Source organism: Pseudomyrmex gracilis, unplaced genomic scaffold, assembly GCF_002006095.1.
Source record: "Pseudomyrmex gracilis isolate BER0280 unplaced genomic scaffold, ASM200609v1 scaffold_13, whole genome shotgun sequence".
Lineage (NCBI taxonomy): Eukaryota > Metazoa > Arthropoda > Insecta > Hymenoptera > Formicidae > Pseudomyrmex > Pseudomyrmex gracilis.
The window spans coordinates 189,734-212,855 of record NW_018020597.1 but is presented as its reverse complement, the minus strand read 5'-3'; the positions used below and the strand labels follow the sequence as shown (position 1 = coordinate 212,855).

At 37.8% G+C, this 23,122-nt stretch overlaps 1 protein-coding gene across 2 annotated transcripts; it reads right to left on the bottom strand.

The window, feature by feature from the left end:
* Nucleotides 1-1,179: 1,179 nt before the first annotated feature.
* On the bottom strand, nt 1,180-16,308 carry LOC109863839 (insulin-like growth factor-binding protein complex acid labile subunit). 2 transcript variants are annotated; one of them, XM_020444452.1, is made up of 9 exons: nt 16,133-16,308; nt 6,091-6,427; nt 5,441-5,769; nt 4,227-4,798; nt 3,754-4,105; nt 3,307-3,672; nt 2,516-2,689; nt 2,215-2,431; nt 1,180-1,827 (listed from the first exon to the last, which is right to left on the bottom strand). In XM_020444452.1, exons 2-9 carry the CDS (start codon nt 6,400-6,402, stop codon nt 1,429-1,431), a joined length of 2,721 nt encoding a protein of 906 aa, XP_020300041.1. In that variant the 5' UTR covers nt 6,403-6,427; nt 16,133-16,308; the 3' UTR covers nt 1,180-1,428. The 2 variants fall into 2 exon arrangements, with proteins under 2 accessions (XP_020300041.1, XP_020300042.1); XM_020444453.1 differs by lacking the exon at nt 16,133-16,308 and adding an exon at nt 7,536-7,665.
* Nucleotides 16,309-23,122: the final 6,814 nt, after the last annotated feature.

The following is a 23,122-nucleotide window of genomic DNA, read 5'->3' as shown; positions in this document are numbered from 1 at the left end:
AGAGCGGTGTTCAATTACAAAAATTAGAAAAGACTAATTTTTGTACTTTTACGTGTACATTCTTAACTTAAAAACTCTAAGTAAGTATAAATTTTTAATTTTATTTCATTTACCTTTAAAAAGAATCTACTCAGAATTCATTATAGTATTGTTATTATATAAATACAGATTATATCTCTTATTTCTATTAGGTATTGTTTTCACATTAAATAACAATAAACTTTTAGGTAATCATATTCTGTAACGTAAAAAAAAACAAGACCAAGAAACGTGCGTTTCGACAAATCGTACGCGTTTCCGTGTCAAATTAAATGCTCATATTTGTATCTGTGTTTTTGTTGTTGGTTACAATTTAACACAGTGCACACCAAATCAGAATAAATAATATAATATAATCTTTATTTGTATCCTTTTACACAAAACAAACCAATCATTTTTATAATAGTATTTTTAAGTAATTTCATTCAATTTTAAACTTTGACATACATAGTTTTAATAAATATATTTAAGTTTTTCTCATGTTAACAAAAATTGATTATTGTTTTAATTGTGCATATCTGTCAACCGATCATTTTATGATCGCAATACGCGCGTATGTACGCACGGAAAACATTTTTTGCCGGAATAGCAAGAAGATTAGATCACTACATGAAAGTCAGACAAGAAAAATTTGTTAAGTCTCTTATTTTTTAACTAGCAGAGAGTTTACAGTTAATGTGAAGTAATATACGCTGGATGTGCAACAAATATATATGCATATATATATGTAGAAATACATATAAATATATATTTTTAAACGCGTAAATTACTACACATGGAAATTCGAAATATCATCTAAGATGTTTGATATAGATATTTCATATATCTCGTATATGTAAATTATCCATTTTACTCCTCTATGAAATTTAAAAAATCCATTGGAAAAAAGAAAACACATTGGCTAAATGGTTTCTAATTTAATTTTCGTTTTGCCAGCAAAACATTTTGTTGGTGAAACAAACCTACGGTAGACTTGACAAATTTTTCTTGTTATTCACATAATTGCAAAACTTTTTTCCGTATGTGTATACACGAACTTTCCATGTATATCGTATTTTTGCAAACACTGATTTAAAACAAAAATCTTGAGCTTGTCAGAGAATATCACATGTATGTCGCAAGCTATTCAAAACAGGATAAGAATGTCGGAAGAATTATTTTTTGATCAAAAAGATTAATCGTTTAAACATATTTTCGCAAAAGTAATTCGCAATTGTCAATCGCATTGTTCATCGAATAACTGTCTGCTATTGATTTCTCTTGATTTGCGAACAAGCGACGCAAAGTGGTCTTTGATGGCTCACGCGACGACCATTTTTTGGATAAATTACGATTTCGTTGATCGCCCCGTAATTGGTTACTTAATTAATCAAGAAAACAAGAAGTTTTCTATACACTCTCTGGCACAATTTTGTCGTAATGGAAGGTACTGCTCGAGTAGAAGCTACCTCGTTTCGGCATGTGGGGCGTGGCTATCTCCTCCTGCAGAGGTTTGTACACCAGACCGCAGTTCTTGTTGTCAACCAGGCCCGGACGAAGAATCAGAGGCGGCCTGATAACAGGACCTCGTCCTCGTTTGTTCGCCAAGCAGCAGGCGATGCGCGCCACTAACAGGAAGACGACCAGCATCAACAGAATAGTACCGGAAACCAACCACAGTTTAAAACCGGGCGTTTCGTAGGCGAGACGATTACTCTGCCAGGTGATTTCTTCGACTTCCGAATCCTCGTCTCGGATCGGATCATCGTTGTGTCGCATGCCATGATCAATGTCCAACTTAAGAAGCTTCTGTAAGAAATGCATTAGTCAGCATTATCGTTCGAGCTGGAAACGTGACGTCATCTAGATTCAAACGTCAAGCATTTGAATAATTGTAAAAAGGATAAAAAATATTTTATTGATTCCTGTCAGGATTACACTATTTTTTTATATTCCTCTTTCACATCTCTCACAATCAATTCAAGCTGATTGGAGGCCCGATTCAGTTCGGTTTTTTTAATCGATAAACTTGACTTGAAAGAGATCGGCCCGGAAAAATCCGATGTTATAGATTTGAACTCGGGACTTTTCGCTCGCAGTCCTCGCACTCAGGCCGCGAAACTGGGCCGGTCATTTGAATAATTGTTTAAATAAATATATTTGCGCGTAGCGCAATTTTTCAAAGGAATATCTTACTTCCTCGTTCTCAAGCTCATTCTTCAGCAGATTATCTTCGGCGTCTTCGTCGAAATCGAAAAGAACATCTTTCGGATCTGTGGTCTTTCTGCCGGGAGGTCGTCTCGGCGGCGGACCGTCCTCAATTCCGTCGCAAACCACCTTCGCTAGATCAACCCACTGACTTATGCCTCTCGAGTCGGAGTCATCGTCAACATCAGCGAAATCATTGACATTGCTACAAGTATATATTACGCGAAAAAAAGATTAAGAGGATTCTTGAAGTAACATTCAAAGCTGAACACTGAAACTTAGCACTCACGTGAGTATCTCAGTCGGTTGCACACCGTGATCAGTGAGCCATTGTATAGCTTCGTGGAACTCGTTGTCGCAATCCAAGAGATTCTTCGACAAATCGAGACCAGTGAGCTTCGGTGTAGCCCTAAGTTCCTCGATGGTGATTCGTCGTAGAAGATTATCGCGAACCGACAGGAATCTGAAGGAAAACGAAATCGATCGTAAACACGAAGAGTCATCAGATAGGCAACCTGCTAATTTTGTTAAAGAAATGTATCTAAGATAAATGTTTCAGTAACCGGACAAGTATCAGATATTTATTAAAGAAATAACAAAATATTTATATATTTAAAGAGTTAAAAACTAACAGTTGTGAAAGAATCCTCTTCCTATAAAAGTATAATATTATACTTTATATTGTATATTATATATATTATGTACATACTACCGTAAGGTCACTGACCTCGGTCGCGCGACCGTAGTGAGAGGGGTCACTGACCCGGCCGCGCGACCTTGGCGGGGGGGTCACTGACCTCGGTCAGAATATGTTAAAATAAAAATAATAGCGTGCGCGTAGCGCGCGTCTGCGATGTGCTAGTATATCTAAAAACAAAACACTTAGAACAAAAATTGTTATGATTAATATTTATATATTCAATAATTATTTTTTAAATTTGTTACATTTAGTTTTCAATTATATTTCTGATAATTTTGATACGGTTATTGGAACATTTACGTTAATAATAAGTTATGCTTGCGGTTCTTAGAAAAAAGAAGGAAATCGCTGTGAAGTTCTTCTAACTTCGTGATACTTACCGAAGGCTCTTCAATGGTACTCTGGCTTCGCTCCATACGCGCTCGAGGATGCATCGACTCGCGTCCAACTTGACGAGTTCAGGAGTGTCCAAGAACGGTGTTACCTGCATCGTTCTCAACGGATTACCAGCGAGATTCAATTTTATCAAATTCGCGGCACCGTGGAACATTCCGCGTTTAATAGAGGAAATTTTATTGTCGGAAAGATCCAATTCTTTAAGGGACGTGAGGTATTTCATGAATTCGTCGGGTAACTCGGTTAAGTGGTTGCTCGCGAGATTCAATTTAGAGAGCACCGGCATCTCGTCGAACGTACCCGGTTCGAGAGTTACCAGACCGCAATTTGCACATTCGAAACGGTAGACACTGTTGAAAACAAGAATAATTTTGTCATCGGCGATCTATTTGTCTCGCGTATCTTTTTATAAACAAAGCTGAGATACTCACCCGAAGGAATTGTATTCCAAACCGTAAGTTCTGAACACCGGCAGAGTCTTCAAGTCGGGGTTGTCGCTCAACAGTATAACTTGCAATCTCGAGTTGGACTTGAAGTGGTGCTCGGTTAACGATGAAAGCTTGTTATCGCTGAGATCCAGATACGTTAACTGAGTAAGACTGCTGAGAGCGTACTGATAAAGTTTTCTCAAATTGTTTGATTTGAGATCCAGCTCGTTCAGCATCGGCACTCCGTCCAAATTGTGAATTCCGTCTTTGGCGATCACTTTGATCTTGTTTCTCGAAGCGTGCAGAGTTACGAGTTGCGGAGCGATCAACGTATTTAATGTGGACAAGTTGTTTCCTAAGAAAAAAGTTTTCATTAATCTGAATTACGAAATTAGTATCTTTCTTTCTCTCTATCACTGATGTGTTTGCTCTTTTCTAAAATAGGTGTCACCAATATGCAAAACCGTTTCTCTTACCAGCGATGTTAAGAGTTTGAACCGGTGTGTCCTTGAACAGCTCGTATGGGATGTCGGTTAACAGGTTCTCGGAGAGATCCATCTCCACAAGCGAGTCCAACCCGTTCAAGATCTTGCCGTCGATCTCTCTCAATCTGTTACCACGCAGATTGAGATACGTGAGGCTGCGCATTTTTGAGAATGCGGTGCGTTTCAGCTTTTCAATTCCGTTGTTCGAGAAAACGAAATCGGTAACCGACGGCGCGTGCAGCAGATAATGCTTCGTCGCGTCTTGCATGAGCGGATTACCGGAGATGGTGAGCAAACTAAGTTGCGTGTTGTTCTGGAAAGTGTTCGGATGAATCTCCCGAAGACCGTTGCGCGTCAAGTTCACGGCAAACAGATACGTGATGCCGTTGAAAGCGGTGCGATCGAGCTCGACTATGTGAGTGTCGACGATGGTAATGGATTCCAGTTGCTGAAGACCTCGAACTCGCAGAGCGTTCGGGCCCAATCGGATCTCGCCGGCGTCTTTAATTCGCAAATGAGCGATATTCGGTCCGAAAGTTTGTCCGTCCACCAATTTGGTGCAGCTGCAAGAAAAAAGCAAGAACAAAAAAAAAAATTATAGAAAAAGCGCGCATCATTCGGCAAGCTATATATTATGTTTGCAATTTTGTTAAGTACTAGAGTCAGAAGTGTATAGCAACGTTGATAATAACGCGGTTTTGATATTACGGTACAATAAAAAATCGAGACGAGAATCAGCCCGTTATCAGCCAACTGAGATTAAATAGCGATAACACATCAATTCTGGAACAATCTACAGAGTAATGAAAATTTCGATAATGCGACGCGATAAAATAATTACCTTTTATTACGTTCATACGCAAACTGCATCGTAATTTTTTAATTATCTCATCCGTTTGCGGATATTCCCGCACGCGAACACGATGACAAACAAGATCAAGATATACACAAATTTACATTTAAGTTGCGTGAAAGAACGCAACATCGTACATTGAAATGCAAAAGACTAAGGTTACATTAGTGATATTTGCATTAAATGATACGTCTTGCGAAGAAACGTCACCGAACGCGAACATTGCTTTAGTTTTTTTACCGAATAGATACGTAGGAAGCGGTCTATCAGCGCGCTCTTTCGGTCTATCGTCACGCTAAAGGGACGTTATTTAGTTATATAATGATCTGATTAGAAGCTGGAAAACACTTACGTAGCGGTCATTGCAGCGGCGTATTGCCCGACGCATTTACAGTAATCAGGACACTGCGTCATGACTTCCTCGTCATCATCGATATCGTCCCCTTCGTCGTATTCGTCGTCTTCGTTGTATTGGTCCTCGATCTCTTCGATTTCCTCGTCACTGACGTCGTCGTCGTCGTAGACGTCATCGTCTTCTGATTCTTCTGATTTTTCGTCTTTTTCTATTTTTTTCACTTTTTTCGTTGTCAAGTCGCTTGGTGTCGGAGTCGACTTGCTTCGCAAGTTTGCGCGATCTTTTTGTGCCTCGGCTTTCAAGGTTTCCGCCACCTCCTCGTCGATCTAAACAATCGGTTTCAGTAGTGATCAGACGTAACTTTTAACAATTTAAGAGTATGTAAATTTTTCTCTTAAATTACGTTTAGTTTAACATGTAAAGTAACGTGATCTTTAACAAGGGTATTGATTAGTAATTTTTATTATGTGACATTTTAATAACTCGCAAGTAAAAATAATAATTCGTCAATTGTTTGTAAATATATTGGCAATGTCTATATAATTTATGGATAAAAAAAAACAAAACTCTCTTTTTTTTAGCAAATCAAAAATATGTAAGAACGTGATGTGTGTGTGTTTTTCATCTAATCGAGATCTCGTACTAACCTTGGCATCGATAGTATCCTTGTCCAAGGTGTGTATCTCCTCCATTAATATCTCTTTCATATTTCCAAAATGTTTGACGTAATCTAAAAGTTTGTCTTTTGACGTCTTCTCAGTTATATTGACATCATTTGGAAGTTTGTCCACTCTCTCCTCAAGTACGTCATCTGTAGTATTGATTTTGCTGTCCTGAGCAAGTATCGTGGTGGACAAAGTCTTTTCGGTGGATGAAAAAGTTTTTTCGGTGGGAGATGACGAGGCAGCGGCGATGACCGCCAAAATGATGGTCAGCAGCCGAGCTGCCGATATCTCCATTTTTTCTATTTTTTTGCGGCTTATTCTGAAAACAATCGGACTTTGTTATTACGCGATTGACAAGAGAGATCATTCTACATTCTAGAAATTACGTGTCTGCGATAATGCGCGTCGGTGATTTTTTTTCCTCTGAAACTGTTCATCCATTGTTTATACATTATCCAACTGTTACACTGAACTTTGATATCGGAGTTCTTTGTTGCGAATAATAAATCATACGATTTGCGATTTTCGTCATCATTGTCTCACGATATAAACATTTCGGGACGACTTCAAGTTTCGTTTTGTATTATATTCCGCGCTCGTACGTTTCATCGAAATTAATTTAGTTTTAATTTACAATAAATGATTATAAGCAACGTTTTTTTACATACGCGCGCGGAAACGTCCGTTTTCCTCCTCAAAGTTGATGTAGAAAAATACATCACACTGCGCTGAAACTGCCAGCACTTCCTATGTAAAATGAGACTTTTTTTTTTTCACTCTTTCCAGAGTAACATCTGGCGACCAGTCTGCTACTTCTCACGCCAAACGCATCGCTTTGTTCGTTTCGACTTCTTCGAAAACTCATTGCGATCGTGATTGAAATTGCGTACATCGAAATCAAAGAGTTATACGTATTTAAAATCTTATTAAAAAATTAAATAAATTTATTTCTAACATTAGTGGAAATTGCTAATTTTGTTTGCGTTCTCAGAGTTTACAGCTTTTATATTTTATAACGCGAAATATACTGGCTTTATTTTCCCGAATAATGTTTCTCGGTATCGTAGCCCTACGAGTGTTGTTATGTCGGGGTGTCACGTTCATGCTGGCGCAATCAAGTCCGAAAGCGGAAGCATCTAGCGGTTTACTAAGAAATAAGAAGAAACGACTTCCGCAATAAGCCGTCGCTATAAGGTTTCTTCCACCGAACGCACCTATTTTGACATTTCTTTCACGGATACAGTCGGGGAGTTTTAATTATTTGTTTCACTCTTATTACACACTGATACTAATTAACCGAACAGTCACAGAAGTGCGAATGTTATTTCTCTACACGCTGATGCAATTTATGTAAAAACTCCATAAACTTTATTGACTCTCTCTATATAGCAACTGAATGTTGTAACTTCATTCGTCTAACAATGTACCTTTCGATTCGATCCTACAAAGAAGCTCACGAGAGCTCGAGAATATCCTTCAAACTCGCCTGTCGCTTTGCGATACCCAGAGATTTTAACGAACGATTCCTGCACCCGAGAAGCAGTGCCATGTTATATTCGCGTTTACTGCACAACGTTGCTGCCCCACCTACAGCAGCTGACGTTAGATAACCGTGACGATTTGCAGACCATTGCGACTTCTGGCACGTATATGCACAGTCATCTTTATATATTCGGTTTCGCGAGATAATCGAGGCGCGCTTCTTATGAAAAAAAGCAAACCGATTTTTAGACATCGCGTATTTTGATTTTCTTTTTTTGTTTTGGATGCTTTGTATATTGATCAGCTGGAAGAGAATGAGATCCACAGAAAGTGAACTTCCTTTCTCTTCTTCCTGAATCAAATGTATAACGATTACGGTGGGTTGACATTCGATGAATAAAAACACGCGCATGTTGTTTAGATAACAGTTGAAGTAGCAAACAAAGAGAGAAAGTAGGAAATTTTCCCAACAAATGTGACGTTAGATATTGATAAGCTTGCAATCTCGTGATTATTGTTACACAATGCGTCAGAAATCTAAGGAAGTACCTACGTAGAAAATAAACTGATACGTTACACTAAATATCTTATTCCCGCACAAAGTACGTTTTTATTATTTTATCATTGAGATACAGAAGAGAAGTATAGTTTAGAATTATTATATTAAAATATTTATACATTATTATGTATATAATATATTTGTCTCTTGAAAGTCGTTACGAGCTGTCGTTAATTGGCTTTGCGTATGCAAAGCAGAGTTGATTGAATTTATTTTGTAAACTTGGTGCACAGCATTACGTGTCTCTCATCGATGCACTGTATATTTTTATCAGTCACGTCTTTTTACTGACTCGATTTGAGTACAAAGATCGCTTGTCTGATTGAGAACTTTTATCGCGGTCGCAGTTCTTGTTATACGAAATATCTGTGATATTGACTTATAAGTTGACAAAAAGTCCATTCCGCACAAAATGTTGTAATACCCGGAAATACATTACATCCGGAATATTGATTTTAGAGATTTTACAAGAAAGATAAGTAATTCTCGAGTTCTGAACTAATTGTAAATTATGTTTGTGGAAAAGAAACAAATTATTTTTTTATTATACAAAATTGTACGTGGGTATACTTTTCAATAGTTGTTTTATAAATGATAAGAAAATTAGTCTTTTATTAAAATCAATTATTATATTTTATTAAAATCAATTATATTTTACATGTAAAAAAGTTTTGGAGTATAATCTGCGGATAAACATCTGATGTTTAGCAACGCAAAAAATGGTGTTATTAATAAAAGTTGAGATTAGGTTCTCAAGTGAACACCTTTAAATCCCATGTTGTGTTATCGCACGTTTAACGTGTCAAACAAACTAACTTGACACTTATCTTACTTTTGTCTCTCAAATTGATCGGATTTAGCTCAGAGACCGATGAAATAAATTAATTCCCGAAGCGCGGGATTTTTTACGCGGTTCGTTACGACAACGCGGCGTCGTTTTCTTTTACGTAAACAATTTCTTGGCGCATATCTGCTACGAAATGCAAATGTATAGACAAACAAGGAATTGGTAAGACCGACGCGTACTTCCTACGTAAGAAACGATAATGCGGCAGAAACGTCGCAGCACGGCATGCAAATGTTGAAATCGAGGATAATATTTTTCCGCAACAAGAAAAAACATTGATTCCGAGAAGTTCTCTCGAGGTGTTTACTCTATTGGAATTGCAATCAAAATCGGAAGAAAAAGTGACGCGGTAAATAATTATATGGTTTTGGTTCACTTGACGATATTGGTTTCAATATGTGTGATGTATGTTGAGAAACTTCTAAACTCTATTTGAAAAAAAAAAAAAAACTCTTTTGTCTCAGTTCTTTGAGGATTTACGCGCCATTAACTGCGTAACAGTCGCTCGAGAAGAGCTTCCTCATCTCGCGATGACAATGGAGTTATCTCTCGCACCGATGTCTCGTTTATCTAGTCGACACGCGCGATTGTTGAGAGAAGACATTGCGTGTGATCGCACAAAAGTTAATTCAATATTCTTTTGTACATCACGCGATATGTATAGGAATTTTTTTTAACTGGATCGAGAACATCAGGTATCATGACTACTCGATTGGAAAAATACTCCTTGAGAATTAGGAATATCATTCGTCTTGACAGCTGTGCCAACGAGATTATTTTTATCGTTTTCCGAACTGGTTTTCGTAACATGTTTTTCCATTGAGATCATCGAAAGAGAAGATCGCGTGGAAACGCGCTTCTCACGAAAATCCATTTTCCATCTCTTCCGTAAACGAAACAGCTTCTTTGTCGTGGGAAGAGAGAAATTTCTTCAAGCAAAAAAAAAACATCATCCGTGGCTGTCATTTATGTGGAGGAAGATCGAGCGTAAAACCGAACAAACATACATACATACGTTCACGCGTGAGTTTGAGAAGAAGCGGAAGAACTACAGAATAAGGCGAGTTCCATCTGGAGCTTCTTTGTCCGATCCCTGGAAGATAACTCGAAGTTGAGCCAGGTAGAATTACTTGCTAAGCGCAGGTGGTCAGCTCCTCCCCTTGGGACTTTCAAGTCCCAAATTGCCCGAGGGAGCTCCTCTCAGCCGCGGAGCGGCTGTGAAATCGACATAAAAGAGAATCGTAAATCTCGAACAACGACACGCGCACACACGTACAACGTTAACTCAACGGACCTATCAATACTCTAAAAAAAGAACAGTCTCGGCAGAGTATTGAAACAACAAATGACGGAAGAATTATTCTCGAAACAAGGGCATTAGCTCGATGTTAGATTTTTTAAATAGAGTTTGGCTTTTTTCAACAGATAAGCGCATTTACTTGCGAGGAAAAAATCTTCTGAGTTCTTCTTTTATGAAATCTTTTGTTAACTTGTATAACTTAACTTGCGTGTGTGTGTGTGTGCATGTATGTAACTTGAACAAATGATTATACTGGTTGTATATGGTTGTATAGAGATTGAGAGATTCTGCAGTAATATTTTTTACAAACGCCCTCACGCGCGCACACGCATACACGCACACACGTTATTTCACGGAACGCATTCCATCAGGCATACGCGAGCGTGCATTACACGCATGGCGCGAACACGCGCGTCCTCGAAGAAGTACGCTTTCCATATAGGAATTGCACTTCCATTTTACATCGCCATTCAACACGTCGTGGATGATCGTAATTCATTCAGCGCGTTTTCGACAATGTTCGACTAAATGTAACAACTATTTCTCGGTCGGTTTCATTAATCAAAATTCACAAATTTGATATAAAAGATAATTGATACTTTAGATCATCTCTTGCGATTTTTTATTATTCAAAGAATCTGCTGATTTCGCAGAAACTCTAAACGCTAATACACGAGGTGTCAGCATCTCTACTGCGAACACGTGTGTTAATTCGAATGGCTTACAGATGCAAACGTATATTGATTATTATCTTAGTTTTTGTCGTTAAATATACTTCACGCACGTAAAAGCACATAACGCTTTGCATCCAAGACTGTTAAAAATATATTCGTATGTATGTATTCTTTTCGCGCACACATTTGAACAATATGTAAAACAATTTTAACCGCGTGAACACTTGGTTGTATTTTTACTCTTCCAATCGTGATATTTCTTTTGTGCAATTTGAATATGTGCGTCTGATGTTTGCTATTATTATTAAAGCGACATAAAGATGTCCATGTTTAACCGACTGCACATCTGGTCTCTTTAGTTTAATAGTCGTGTGTAAAGTGAGTATTGTGCGGGGATAATAGATTCTATATACAAATAACATACGTATTTCTCTACTTTTGACTTCTCCTTTCGTACACACACACACACACACACATACACACTTTGTCGTGAATATTGCGCATTTGTTGCGTCTATTGCACTTCTATAATAATTTTATCCTAACATTTTTTTAAAGTTAAAGTACTGACAATATTCTTTCATACACTTTTGCAATTTAATATAAATGTGTGTGATTATCTCGCACAGTATATTTACATGTGTGTGCAACGTGATAAACTATCTTTCCGTAAGATTGTCAAACCATTTTGAACTTTGATATTTTGAGATAGACACAAGTTGTTTTTGTTAACACTACATCTAAAAGTTTAAAAACTGCGAGAAAAGTTCTTGAGGAAAATAACTTTTAATTAAATGATCTCTATCTTCTCATATGTACCTGGAGAGAGTCCATTTAACTCTCGACACACAAGAGCGTGCAACTTTCTTATCTATCGCTGCGCAGCGTCTTATCTCGCGTTATCGTATATTTGTTTTATTTCATCTTATACTATATATTTCTCTCTTGTACTCTGTACTCGAAGAACATATTTGTTTTGTCTGTGAATGTGCTATTGTCTGCATGCATTTAAAGCGAGTTAATAAACAGTAGAGTGTGCAATTGCAAACACAATGTGATTGTATATGTGTGTGTGTGTGAACATTTTCAGATTTTATTAATTTTTTTTTAACTTCTCTCAAGATAATGATCCTAAGAGTTTTGTACTCGTAACAAATGTGTAAAAGCTCGCGTTCGCATATCTTTTAATTTTTAATTTCAGAAACTTTTTTTTTTTTGACTTATCGATACAAGATTTTCGCTTTGATATTTTCACTTTAGCTCAAAATCGAATCTTATCAAAGGATATATGTAAAAGTAATTCAAATTTCACAAGTTCGTGCAAGTAGTACTCGCGCACGAACGTTTCTCGGAAACATCTAGTGTCAATTCGACACATCTGTCGACAGCCTGAATTCCTAGAAATCAATTAATCACTACGACACTTTGCTTCGGTATCGTAATAATACCTTTCCATGTGTGTCAGTGACCGTCGGTTCACCAAGAGAGGTCAATTCGCGTCGTTGACCCTTCGGGACGCGGTTCGGCAGAAGGAAAAAAAAAGAAGTGGGGAATTAGTAGAGGCGGAAATGAAAACGGCCACACACGTGTCGATACTTTCGTATTCGATACAGACAGATGATACGAGGCTGATTGTCGCTTGTGAGTAACGCGGTATCAAGGACGGGAAGATACACATACACACACACACACACACATGCATTTCGATTTAAATACGGAGAAGACACCTTCGTAGCCGAATGGAAAGCGCAAAAATGTTATTAAAAATTGCACGATTCTAAGCCGCAACTTGAGCGGCAATTCTACAGGAGAAGTTGAAACACACGTACGATTTCTATCAATTAGATTGCAACATAATTATAAACCAAGTAATTACGTGATTACAGCGGATATCATAATTATGTTCTACGTTCTCCGACGCCGCTGCGTGCGGAATAAAATTGGGATTTCGAAGCGTCGTTAAAACAAATAAAACGGATGGCGCATAAAGAGAATTTTTCCAAATGTCATTATCGCGCAGTTTCTCGTCATAAACACGTGGCCGTTGAGAAACACCGTCGTTTTCAGTGCGACGCGGCGGATCATCGCAAGCACGTTCGTTTCCACGTAGCCTTTTATGGTCGCGCGTTGCCACGTGAATCAGACTCAAATATCTTCCGCAGAATAATATTTTAAAGTTTTCGCCAGTGATATTCCCTAATTTTTCTGAGGAGATCTTGACGAAGAGACATTTTGCAACAACTGAGTTCCAATTTTGCGTATCGCGTTTTTAATTTATGTTTTTAACGATCTTTTGCTAACAGACGCACATGTGAGAAATATACGCTCGAAGAGAGAAACACTTGCTCGCGTACCTGTCGATTTCGTAACGATTTTTTTATTTAATTGACTGTTTTTCTTATTTGTTTTTTTCATTAATAAATCATTTATGAAGTTGATACTTCCATTAATATGTTAATTAATGGATATTAATAGAGATATTTTTTTTACTTTTACGCAAAAGTAAAGTTCTCCGTAGCGATAAAAATCAACGAACGTCGAAATAAATAAAAAAAAAATAAATAAAAAATACGCATAAAATAACGAAATTTGAATGCTCTTTGTATGTGATGTGGTTGTCTCTGAAGAATAGGTATATATATTGCTTCGCTCACTAATAGAATCGCATGAAACATGGTCGTGCAATATACGCGTATTAATGATTAATTTTTTTTTTATCACACATCGCATTATTCATTCTGTGTAGATAAGAAACTTGTTCGCAAATGTGTGTGTGTGTGAAACATACATTTTCTTCAGTTTATAACAAAAACACAACAGAAAACGAATATTTTATTTTTTTCTTCGAGCTTTGAATAAGAAGAAATCAATACATTCTAGCACGCGCTTTGTCTTTGATATTTACGCATTCGGAACGAACACAAATACAAAGCATCGAGACGTGAAAAAGATCATGTGTCTGAAGATATAGAAATAATGCTTGTGAGCGGTGTTCTGTCATCTCTCAGCAATCCGATGGTGTCTCTCTCCCGGTTTTCCCTATAAAAATATTTTCTTTATTTTTCACACAGGTTGTGTCTATGAGCAAGCACTTCGCAAGCAACGCATTTTACACTTAGGCTCTTTGAGAATACAAATTGAAATTAAATTGCGCGTCGAGTAAATGCGCGTCCTTTAATCAAGAATGCAGTATGGCGACTTGATCCGCACCGCGGTTATACCTGTAGAAAACGTTCTAAACGCGCTCACGCCGTCATTATTAGACGCACTCGATTCGCTTTCACATTCAGACTTTTCGGAGACGCGCTTTGTGCACGTAAAAATAGATGCGCAATCTGGATGGACACTGACCTTGCTTATTGCATAATAATAACGCGATGCAATTTGTGAGAGACACGACATAATAATAAGAGCCCATTACGTTGCACACGTTGTGTGCGCATTGTAACGCACTTCGATTCGGAGCACATTATGCGATGTGATACAGGAGTGCAAAAAATAAAGTCCACGGAAGAATTTCAAGTTCAGCATAATCGAGGAGTTCGCAGCAAAATCATCACGCACTGAAGATTACTGAAAAGAGATTACTTAAAGTTTGACGGTACGAAATATCGAACGAATGAAATAAAATAAAATACACAATAGGATGGAACGGATTATCATAAAGAACAAAATTTAAGTTGCTCGCGTCGAAGGATATCGTGATTTAATCGTCGAGACTCGCTGGTTTTTTTTTTCACGGTGCGTTTTTGCTATTGAAACGAGAAGTTTCGAGAAATGTTTTCGATAAAGATCAAAGGCGCCAAAATCTGTTCGATTAAACGCAGATTTATTGCCTCATATGTATAACTAAAAATATACGGTGAGATCATATTATGTATATGAGACATTTCGTCGCGTGTCAACAACTACTACACGTTGCGCTACAAGCGAGCGAATTTTCATTGGTTTCCGATGCGCAATTGACGCCAAGCACTAAAGAGAATTTCGCGTCGGTTCGCGACAACAGCATCTATACGTGATATTTTTACGACGACAAAAAATTTGCATATGCGACGGCTATAGCGATTATAGGTCACGCTTAAACGTCCGAAGGATAGAATTGGAAATAAGAATGACTCAGGTACATATCACATCTTTCTGCCGATCTTCGTTGTCAATCGTCGCGGACGGTTGTTCGACGATCAAAATCCACTTTCGCGAAGCTCCAAAGGTCTCGTTACTTGTTGAGGTGAATATCATCATTTTCCTTGCGATTAGAAAATTAGAAAACGAACTTGATCGGTGCTCCGATCGCGCACACCATCAATAGATGTATATTTGATCGATCTATTTCGATTCTGTTTGTTAGTACGCGTGTTGATGTCGAATTGCGCATAATGACATATTATTGCGCGCAGTCAAATCATTTGCTGGTTTATCGGTGACGACACGTTTGATTACAATATTACAGTAATCATGTGACACGCCAATGAAACTCTGGAAGAACTCATGAATATAGAACAGCACGTGTGAGTTTAAGTTATTTTAAATTACATATTTGCGTGTAGTTCGATATTTGTCAAATTTTTTTTTAATGCGCCATTGTTAAGAAATTTTTTTTTTTTATGAACAAGAAAAAGAAGCTGACAAGAAGACGCAGACAATAGCCTTGGGAAATTTTAGAAGCCGCGCATGCATATACATATATGAATATATAAATATATAAATGAATTTATGTAAGTACATAAATATATGTCATACATATATAACATGTACATTTATTTATACGTTTGTATTTGTGTGCACATGTGCGGTTACAATAAAAAAAAAAAGACAATCTCAGTCGATTGTGCCAATGATCACTAAACAGAAAACGAATAAATGTTAATCGTTAAAAATGATATATAAAAATGTCTAAAGTAAAAACACTCGAGAAATAGAACAGGTATTGCGACAATCATGCGGCGCAGTAAAAAAAAAAAAAAAAAGAAACAGCTAACACCGATAAGATAACATCCCCACAACACAATTACCATTGCGTTTCGTGGCGTGTGTATGTGCCCGAAGATCCTCGACGAGGTCAAACGAGGTCGGAGCCATTTTGATCGATCGGCGCTAGCCGATCTCACCGTCTTTATCGGAGGAAATCGGAAAAAAACCTTCATCATGTGGTTCACTCACCTGGTATTAACGGACGTTAATGATTTCCGGCGAACGGGATTACACTCGCAACACGCGCGAACTATGCGCAAAGACCGAAGAATCGGTTCGCGTTATGTAGTGCGCACGATGAAATTTCTGTACTAATCGCGTGTTCAGACGCGAGCTGACTTTCGAGGCGTACCTTCCCTCGAGAACGGACGCCGAGCGTGGGGCCCCAGGGTCGGGCACGCCGATTGGTCGAGCCGGTCCCCGGTTCTCTTGATGTTGAATCTCAGGTAAATATCATACATATACAGGCAGGTGAGCACCGGCGCCACCTCGCCTTTCGAGCTCGAGTTCAAGTGGGACGAACGAGTTGGAAAACGGCTTCGAGGTTGCCAATCGACTGCGTGGGTGTCGACGAGCGAGAAGCGACAGGCTGTGCGGTCTGCAGCTAGAAGGAAGTGCGTAGACAAAGGGAATGAGCGCACATGATTACTTGGCGAGATCGAGTAGGTCGCGGCAGCGCAGCAGAAATCTGTTTTCGATCTCGCTATGTACAAATGACACTTGGCCACTCGTATTTCACTTGGCATGGCCGCAAATGTTTTTTTTTTTTTCAGAGAGCAATGACAGTGCGAAATAGATAATTTGCTGCATGTGCGTGTGTAGCAGAATTTATTCTGGTGAATTCGCAAGTCTAAGAATTTTTAACGAGAAATTGAAGAAACAATTATTGTTGCGTCAGACGCAGAAATTTAAATATTTGAAAAGCTTAAGTATCTATTTGATAGCGCAATAGTTCTGATAATTCTGAAGATGAGTTTTAAAATGAACTTTTCTAGGAAATCTCAGAGAGATCGCAATCGATAAAGAGCTCGTCTATCATCGAGATAAAATTTACGAGTGATCGGAGGAACTATGAAGAATAATGTACACAGCTTATGTATCTGGAAAATATCTTTTAAAAGCTATAGATAAAACGGGTGATAAGCGTAGCGACGATAAGATAAAAGCAGTAAAAGTTAGGTGCGCGAATTGTGTGTCACACAATTTCTGTTTTTCGCAATAATTTTGCACAATGTAATAAAATTTCAATAACGAATATTTTCTTATCACTGGAGAGGAGAAAAATAATAACAATTTGTATAAAGTACACGCGAAGGACTTACTTCCAGAGCCCTATTCTTATTCATTTACTAAAATTGTTTCGTAAATCACGTGGGTGAGCAGGTATGTATCGAGAAATAAAAGCAACTATGTATTACAAAGTAATTTTATAACCGGTTATATAAAAAAGGAAATGTTGTTCCTAATTACAGATTTATACATGTTAAGCGTGTTTTAATAAATGTTTTTTTTTTTAGCTAAACTTATTCATACGCTGTGAAAATTATTCTTTGTATGTGTGTGTGTGTGTGTGTGTTTCATCATCTGTTTGATCATGTGTTGGTAACGACATATATATCACCGTTTGTAGATACATTAAAATATATTTTGGAATAAGATGTGTATAAATGTAGATATTTTGGAAATTGATATTAAACTTAAAACTCACGTGTGTTATAAGTTATAATTTTATAATATTTGTGCTTTAGTTTTTAATATATTTGTTTGACATTAAATATTTTATTCTAGTAGAAGAATATAGTAATTTTTTGACTACTACACACACATACACATTATAGCATGCGTTTAAAGATTTGAATAATTAATAAAACCAAAGAAGTGCATTCTGAGACGCATTATTTGTCGATACAATAGAGTTCTATACAAAGAAACTATTGAGAATGTCGCGTCATCTACAGAATATTAACAAAAGCCACTATATATCCAAAGATAGTGTCTTGTCTATATCTTGAGAAAACACACGTGTATACTCAAACAGCACAAAAAAAAAAAAAAAAAAACGACTAAAAGACGATTTAAAACCGTCTTTTAGACATTTTTATGCCTGTCTGGCTTTTTTTTATGCCTGTCTGAATATTTAATGTTTATTACTTATATTCATACAGCATCTCCTAATTGAAAAGGCAAGAAAAAAATTCACAGAAGCAAGAAGATAAGGAAAACTTTTAAAATTATTAAAGGAGATATTGTTTCATCTTTAAAATAAAAAGATTCTGTTCTTTTTCGCTATTTTTCAACTTACAGTTTTTTTTTTAACTCAAAAGTTGAAAATATTCCGCTTCCTGTTGATCTTACATAAGCGACTAAAAATGGTTTTATCTACCTTGAATATGTTATCGCGCACGACTGTTATCAGATAAGACACTTTTTATCATGTTTGTCCATGTCTCATAGCGTGATATCACTTGGAGTAACCAAATATCAAGAATTAATTGCGAATTTCATATAAAATATTTTTTTACGCAGTTAGACGGCAGCAAGTAATTTTTGAATCGTGTTTTGTGTGCTACATCATAATCTTTTTCAGAAATTTTGGATTTCCATATATAGTAACATCGTAAACGGATTTAGTCGCGTATTCTTTTTTTCGAGCAAGAGAGAGTATTTTCGCATCTCAGATGAAAATAATCAAACTATTACTCAACTCGCACATCACGCGAGTCAAGAGATATCTCCGCGCGTTTTTATGATTTCTGGTTAAATTGTAAGTTATCTGTTGTTGTTTCCTTTCAACGTGCAAATTTCGAAATTATAATTAGCGTCGTTTGTTTGCTTTCGCGACTGAGTCTTCTTTAATTTATCGTCATCTCGTGCGTATTTTTTCGCTCAAACACGTCGAAAATAAAAAGTGTTAACTGTTTTTAACTGTACAAACAAATAACCTGCTGCAGATGAGACACGCAATGTATATTTATAATATATTTATAATTTACGATCGCCAATACACATTCACGTATCAGTAGTTACTAGTTACATATTGACGCTTGTTGAAGCGTCTTCTAATTGGTTTAATATGTTGTTCACTTGCGTGTTGCTTCCTCGTTTCTTCTCTTTATATGAATTTTGTTTCTCAACATGTCGTTTGAACTATCAACAATTTTATGTTCACGCCATCTTATCTGTGTAACACGTACGTGTGTTTGAAGTTCCTTAATAGCCAATTAAAAAATACATTTTATCGAGAAACAATAAATTACAAGACACAAATTCCTCCGTTTATTAAAACTCTCGCGAGAGAAGAAAACTTGTCAGTAAAATAAAATGAAAGTGAAACGATCGCGCGCACGCGCATGTGATAGTAATTTAATTATACTTTGTCGTGCTCGTCATATATTCTTGCTGTCTGTGTATATTCGAGATTTACGACTACCGAAACAAAAATTGATCTGTAATCTCGATTCAACGATCTCTTTGCGGAAAGCGAGTGTTTAAAGCATATTTTAAGATCAACGATAATATGATTTTTTTAACCTATCTGCACACAGATAACATCGTTACAGCGAAAGTACGCGCGCGCAGTAAGCGCGTTCGATTACATAATTACAATTGTGCAAGTAGCATATTTTATAGCTCCAAGTGCTTCTCCCACCGAGTTTATATTTGCGACGCGAATCTGTACGCGTACGCTTCCAACTGCAAACATATACCGCGTGCATATCTTATGTGTACAGACACATCGTTCGCGCGAGTCACACACCGTTGCTATAGTTATTAATTTTCCTTTTCGCGTTTTATTTGCGAGATTTTTATTTTCCTGCGCGTTTGCATTCCGGCCAGATTGCAAACCGACACGATAGGATTTTCACGTCGACGTATATATGCGGTAGAAATCGCCAACTTGTACAACGTGTGTTCACGGTAGCAATATTTCATGTTACACACACGCAAACACCTGAATTGCAAAAACTATAGGTGGCGGAGACCAGATAAGAGCAGATACGCGCGCCGTCCAGACACATCGCCGAGTCCATCGTGTAAGATCGGCCGATTGCAGACACCGTGAATTGGACCGGAATCGTCTCGGTTTATAAACTTGAACGAATAATGAGATACACCGCGCGCGCACGGAAGCATTTGTCTCCAAGGGATTTGCGCGCATCTGAATAATTCCGGTCGCGAGTTGGTTTATTGACATCTTGCGCATCGAATAACATGTGATTTTTAGCCTTGACTGTTGTGTTCCATTACAATGCTTGTTATTTGCTTCCTATTTGTGTAACAATAATGTGTGCTTATACTAATATATTCGTGACGTAAAAAACGGAGACTGCATGAAAAGAAATTATGACGCATCGAAAACGCGCGACATGAATAAGTAACGCGAACCAAGGTCCGTTAATCGTGTCTTATTCTGCCGAATTTTCATTTGTATTCTCTTAAGTTTTCGACGTGATAAAACATTTCCGGATAAGAAGAAGCGGTAGAAGCTTCTGCACATCGCGCGTCTGCATCGCGACAGACGACAATGTCATTGTCAGGTGACGATCTGTGGCGACCGTCGAAACTCGTCATGTCCGGGAAGTTGGTCCATTAATGCGCGTAACATACTCGTGTAAACGCCGTTCGCGTTGCGTAGGCGTAATACCTTCGCGCGGTACCGCGGTACTTTATCGGCTCATCTGCTGCAGCGACGAGTAAGTTTGGCTGGCGCGCGCGTTGCAACTGCATCGTCACACGCGCGAGATTATATCGAACTAATTTGCGAAGAGTTGTCGAAATTTGCAAACAATTTTTCACAATCGGGTTTGTTAACTTATATGTTATTACTGTTGCAATTTGCTTAATTAAGTGACTTTATTTATTTATTTCTCTCCTTATTACGCGTTTCGACTGAAACGATGCTCTTCCCCACAACGCGAAATATTTATTATTATTACGTATAATATATTTATTGCAAATTTTTGTTATAATTATTACGCTTTAGTTGCGTAAAAAACGCGACTTACGTAAGCCGGACGCATTGTGTCGTTAGAGTTGTGAAGTACGTACTACGACACATATGAGATTAAGAAAAATATTGCCGTAAGAAAAATACATAATCATCTTGATGCTTATATCAAAGCATGGAAAGCACAGATGTTTTACGTCAGTAAATTTTATCAGAGAGATGCAAATAGTTAGCGTCATCGCAATTACAATTAACAGATCACAAGTTCGCTCTTTTTCTTATATATCTTTTTTCGTCTTCGTTTTTGCGTGTTATTGTTATCGCGATAGTTTGACACGTGATTGTGAATTTTAATGCAACAATTTCTGTCGTGACATTTAAATAAATACTTGTAATAATAATTTACAATAATTATAGTCTATTAAGATACAGATTACAAATTATCCTACAGTTCATTAAAAATTTGTATTCAAGCGATTGATTGATTAATTTATACAAATTTTCATTTTGCATCGTTGCAAGATGTTATCGCGGCATTTTGTGTCACGCGCACAATAAGGGCGTTACGTGACAGCCATAACGTTAAATTAATTGCTGTTGCGTTATATGATTAATTCCGCGCATAACATGTGTTCGCGAATAATATATCGCCGGATAACTCGGTTTCAGGGTCTTCAAGAAACGACAACACATACCTTGCGAAATAACATTCGCAGCAAAAAATCGAAAACGTATCACGTTACCCGTATGACAGCCGAGCGTCTGCAATGTCCGTCACTTGAACGTGAAAGAAGTCTTAATCGCGTCTGGACCATCGCGAAAGGTCGATTAATCTCGAATGTTTCGCGGCGCGCTACTTTCACGTCAGAGAGCAGGTGCTCTCGGAAATTCCCGAATGAGTCACATATGAAATCCTGATCTGATGACACATTATCAACGGGGGAATCGATATGGAGATTGGAATGATGTGTTGCAATAAACATATGCGTGAGCGAAAGATTTGTCGAAAAAAAAAATGTATCTAACAAAATCACCGTGGACTATCTTCCGCAGATAATCCGCGTGTATTCGTGAAAGTTGCAACGAGATAAAAAAGTACGGTTTTTGTTCAATTGTAAAAAATACTTGTTATAAATACTTATTTATATCCAAGGCAAATACACATGTTATATTTTTTGTAGAACTGTTTTGCGTGCCACTTGGTGCCCGCCTTAACATCGAAGGTCCGATCGCAAACGGTTTTAGTCTTCCCGTCATTCGACGTTCAACGTCACATGTTGTCTCGCTATATATATATAATTACAAGTAGTTAAATCTAACACTTCGTACACACACGCGGTCGATATAAGACGGCGCACTCGCTTATATACGTGTTCGTAATTGTCGAGTAGTCCCCGTCGCAATGAAACGACACGCTACGCAAACATCGATTCGCGTCGATGGTCAGCGCCCAGGGTGAATGTAACAACGCGGACGCGAGGTGCCGATATCTGTCGCATTACGTTACGCGAGACGGATAACGGAACTAATAGCGTGCGGTCACTTGCATCGAAAATGGCATTTGCCTCGCGCAAATATCAGAGGAACATATGTGAAGGAAGCTCTTAAGCGGCACAGCTATCCCAAACCGCGCGATATGCGTGCGCGCGTCTCGAAATCGGGCGTTTGCCGAATCCGCGATCAATTCGTAAGAAGATTATTATAAACGCGGAGATCCGATACGATAAACACAAATTTATCTCGATTAGATGATCCTGTTTGCGCGAATTAAATTTTGCGTAAACAAGTCAAGTTGAATAATTAATGCCGAACATTAACATCTTTCACTTTTTCATCTTTCTTTGTTTTTTATACGATCAAGTGACGTGGTGTGATTTGTTTTATATCTAATAAAAAGTTTGGAGGCTTGTTTACCGAAGCTCGTTTAGATGTCAATGAATATGCAAAGTACGTGTGTTTTCATCGAGAGATAGCAGTTTTTATGAATTTAAAATCGCTTCCGGATATCATTAGTATTCTTTTGAATGCTCTCTCTTCCCGATAACATCGCGACGACTGCAAAATTACGGTCTTATCGCGCTTCGCGTATGTACAGTGCGGAGCACCATATCGTGCGCCGTGAGGAGAAGTAGTTCTCCTCCGGCTGCCTCCTACTAGCACGCGCCAGCGACCCGAGATTTAATCCATATGTACCGGCACGGTTACCGATGACACATACCGACGCGGTTACC

Coding starts and splice junctions, on each gene's coding strand:
- LOC109863839 (XM_020444452.1), bottom strand. CDS start 6,402: ATGGAGATATCGGCAGCTCGGCTGCTGACCATCATTTTGGCGGTCATC. Junction 3,673..3,753: donor TTGGAATACAATTCCTTCGG/GTGAGTATCTCA, acceptor TGTTTTCAACAG/TGTCTACCGTTTCGAATGTG. Junction 2,432..2,515: donor CAACCGACTGAGATACTCAC/GTGAGTGCTAAG, acceptor ATATACTTGTAG/CAATGTCAATGATTTCGCTG.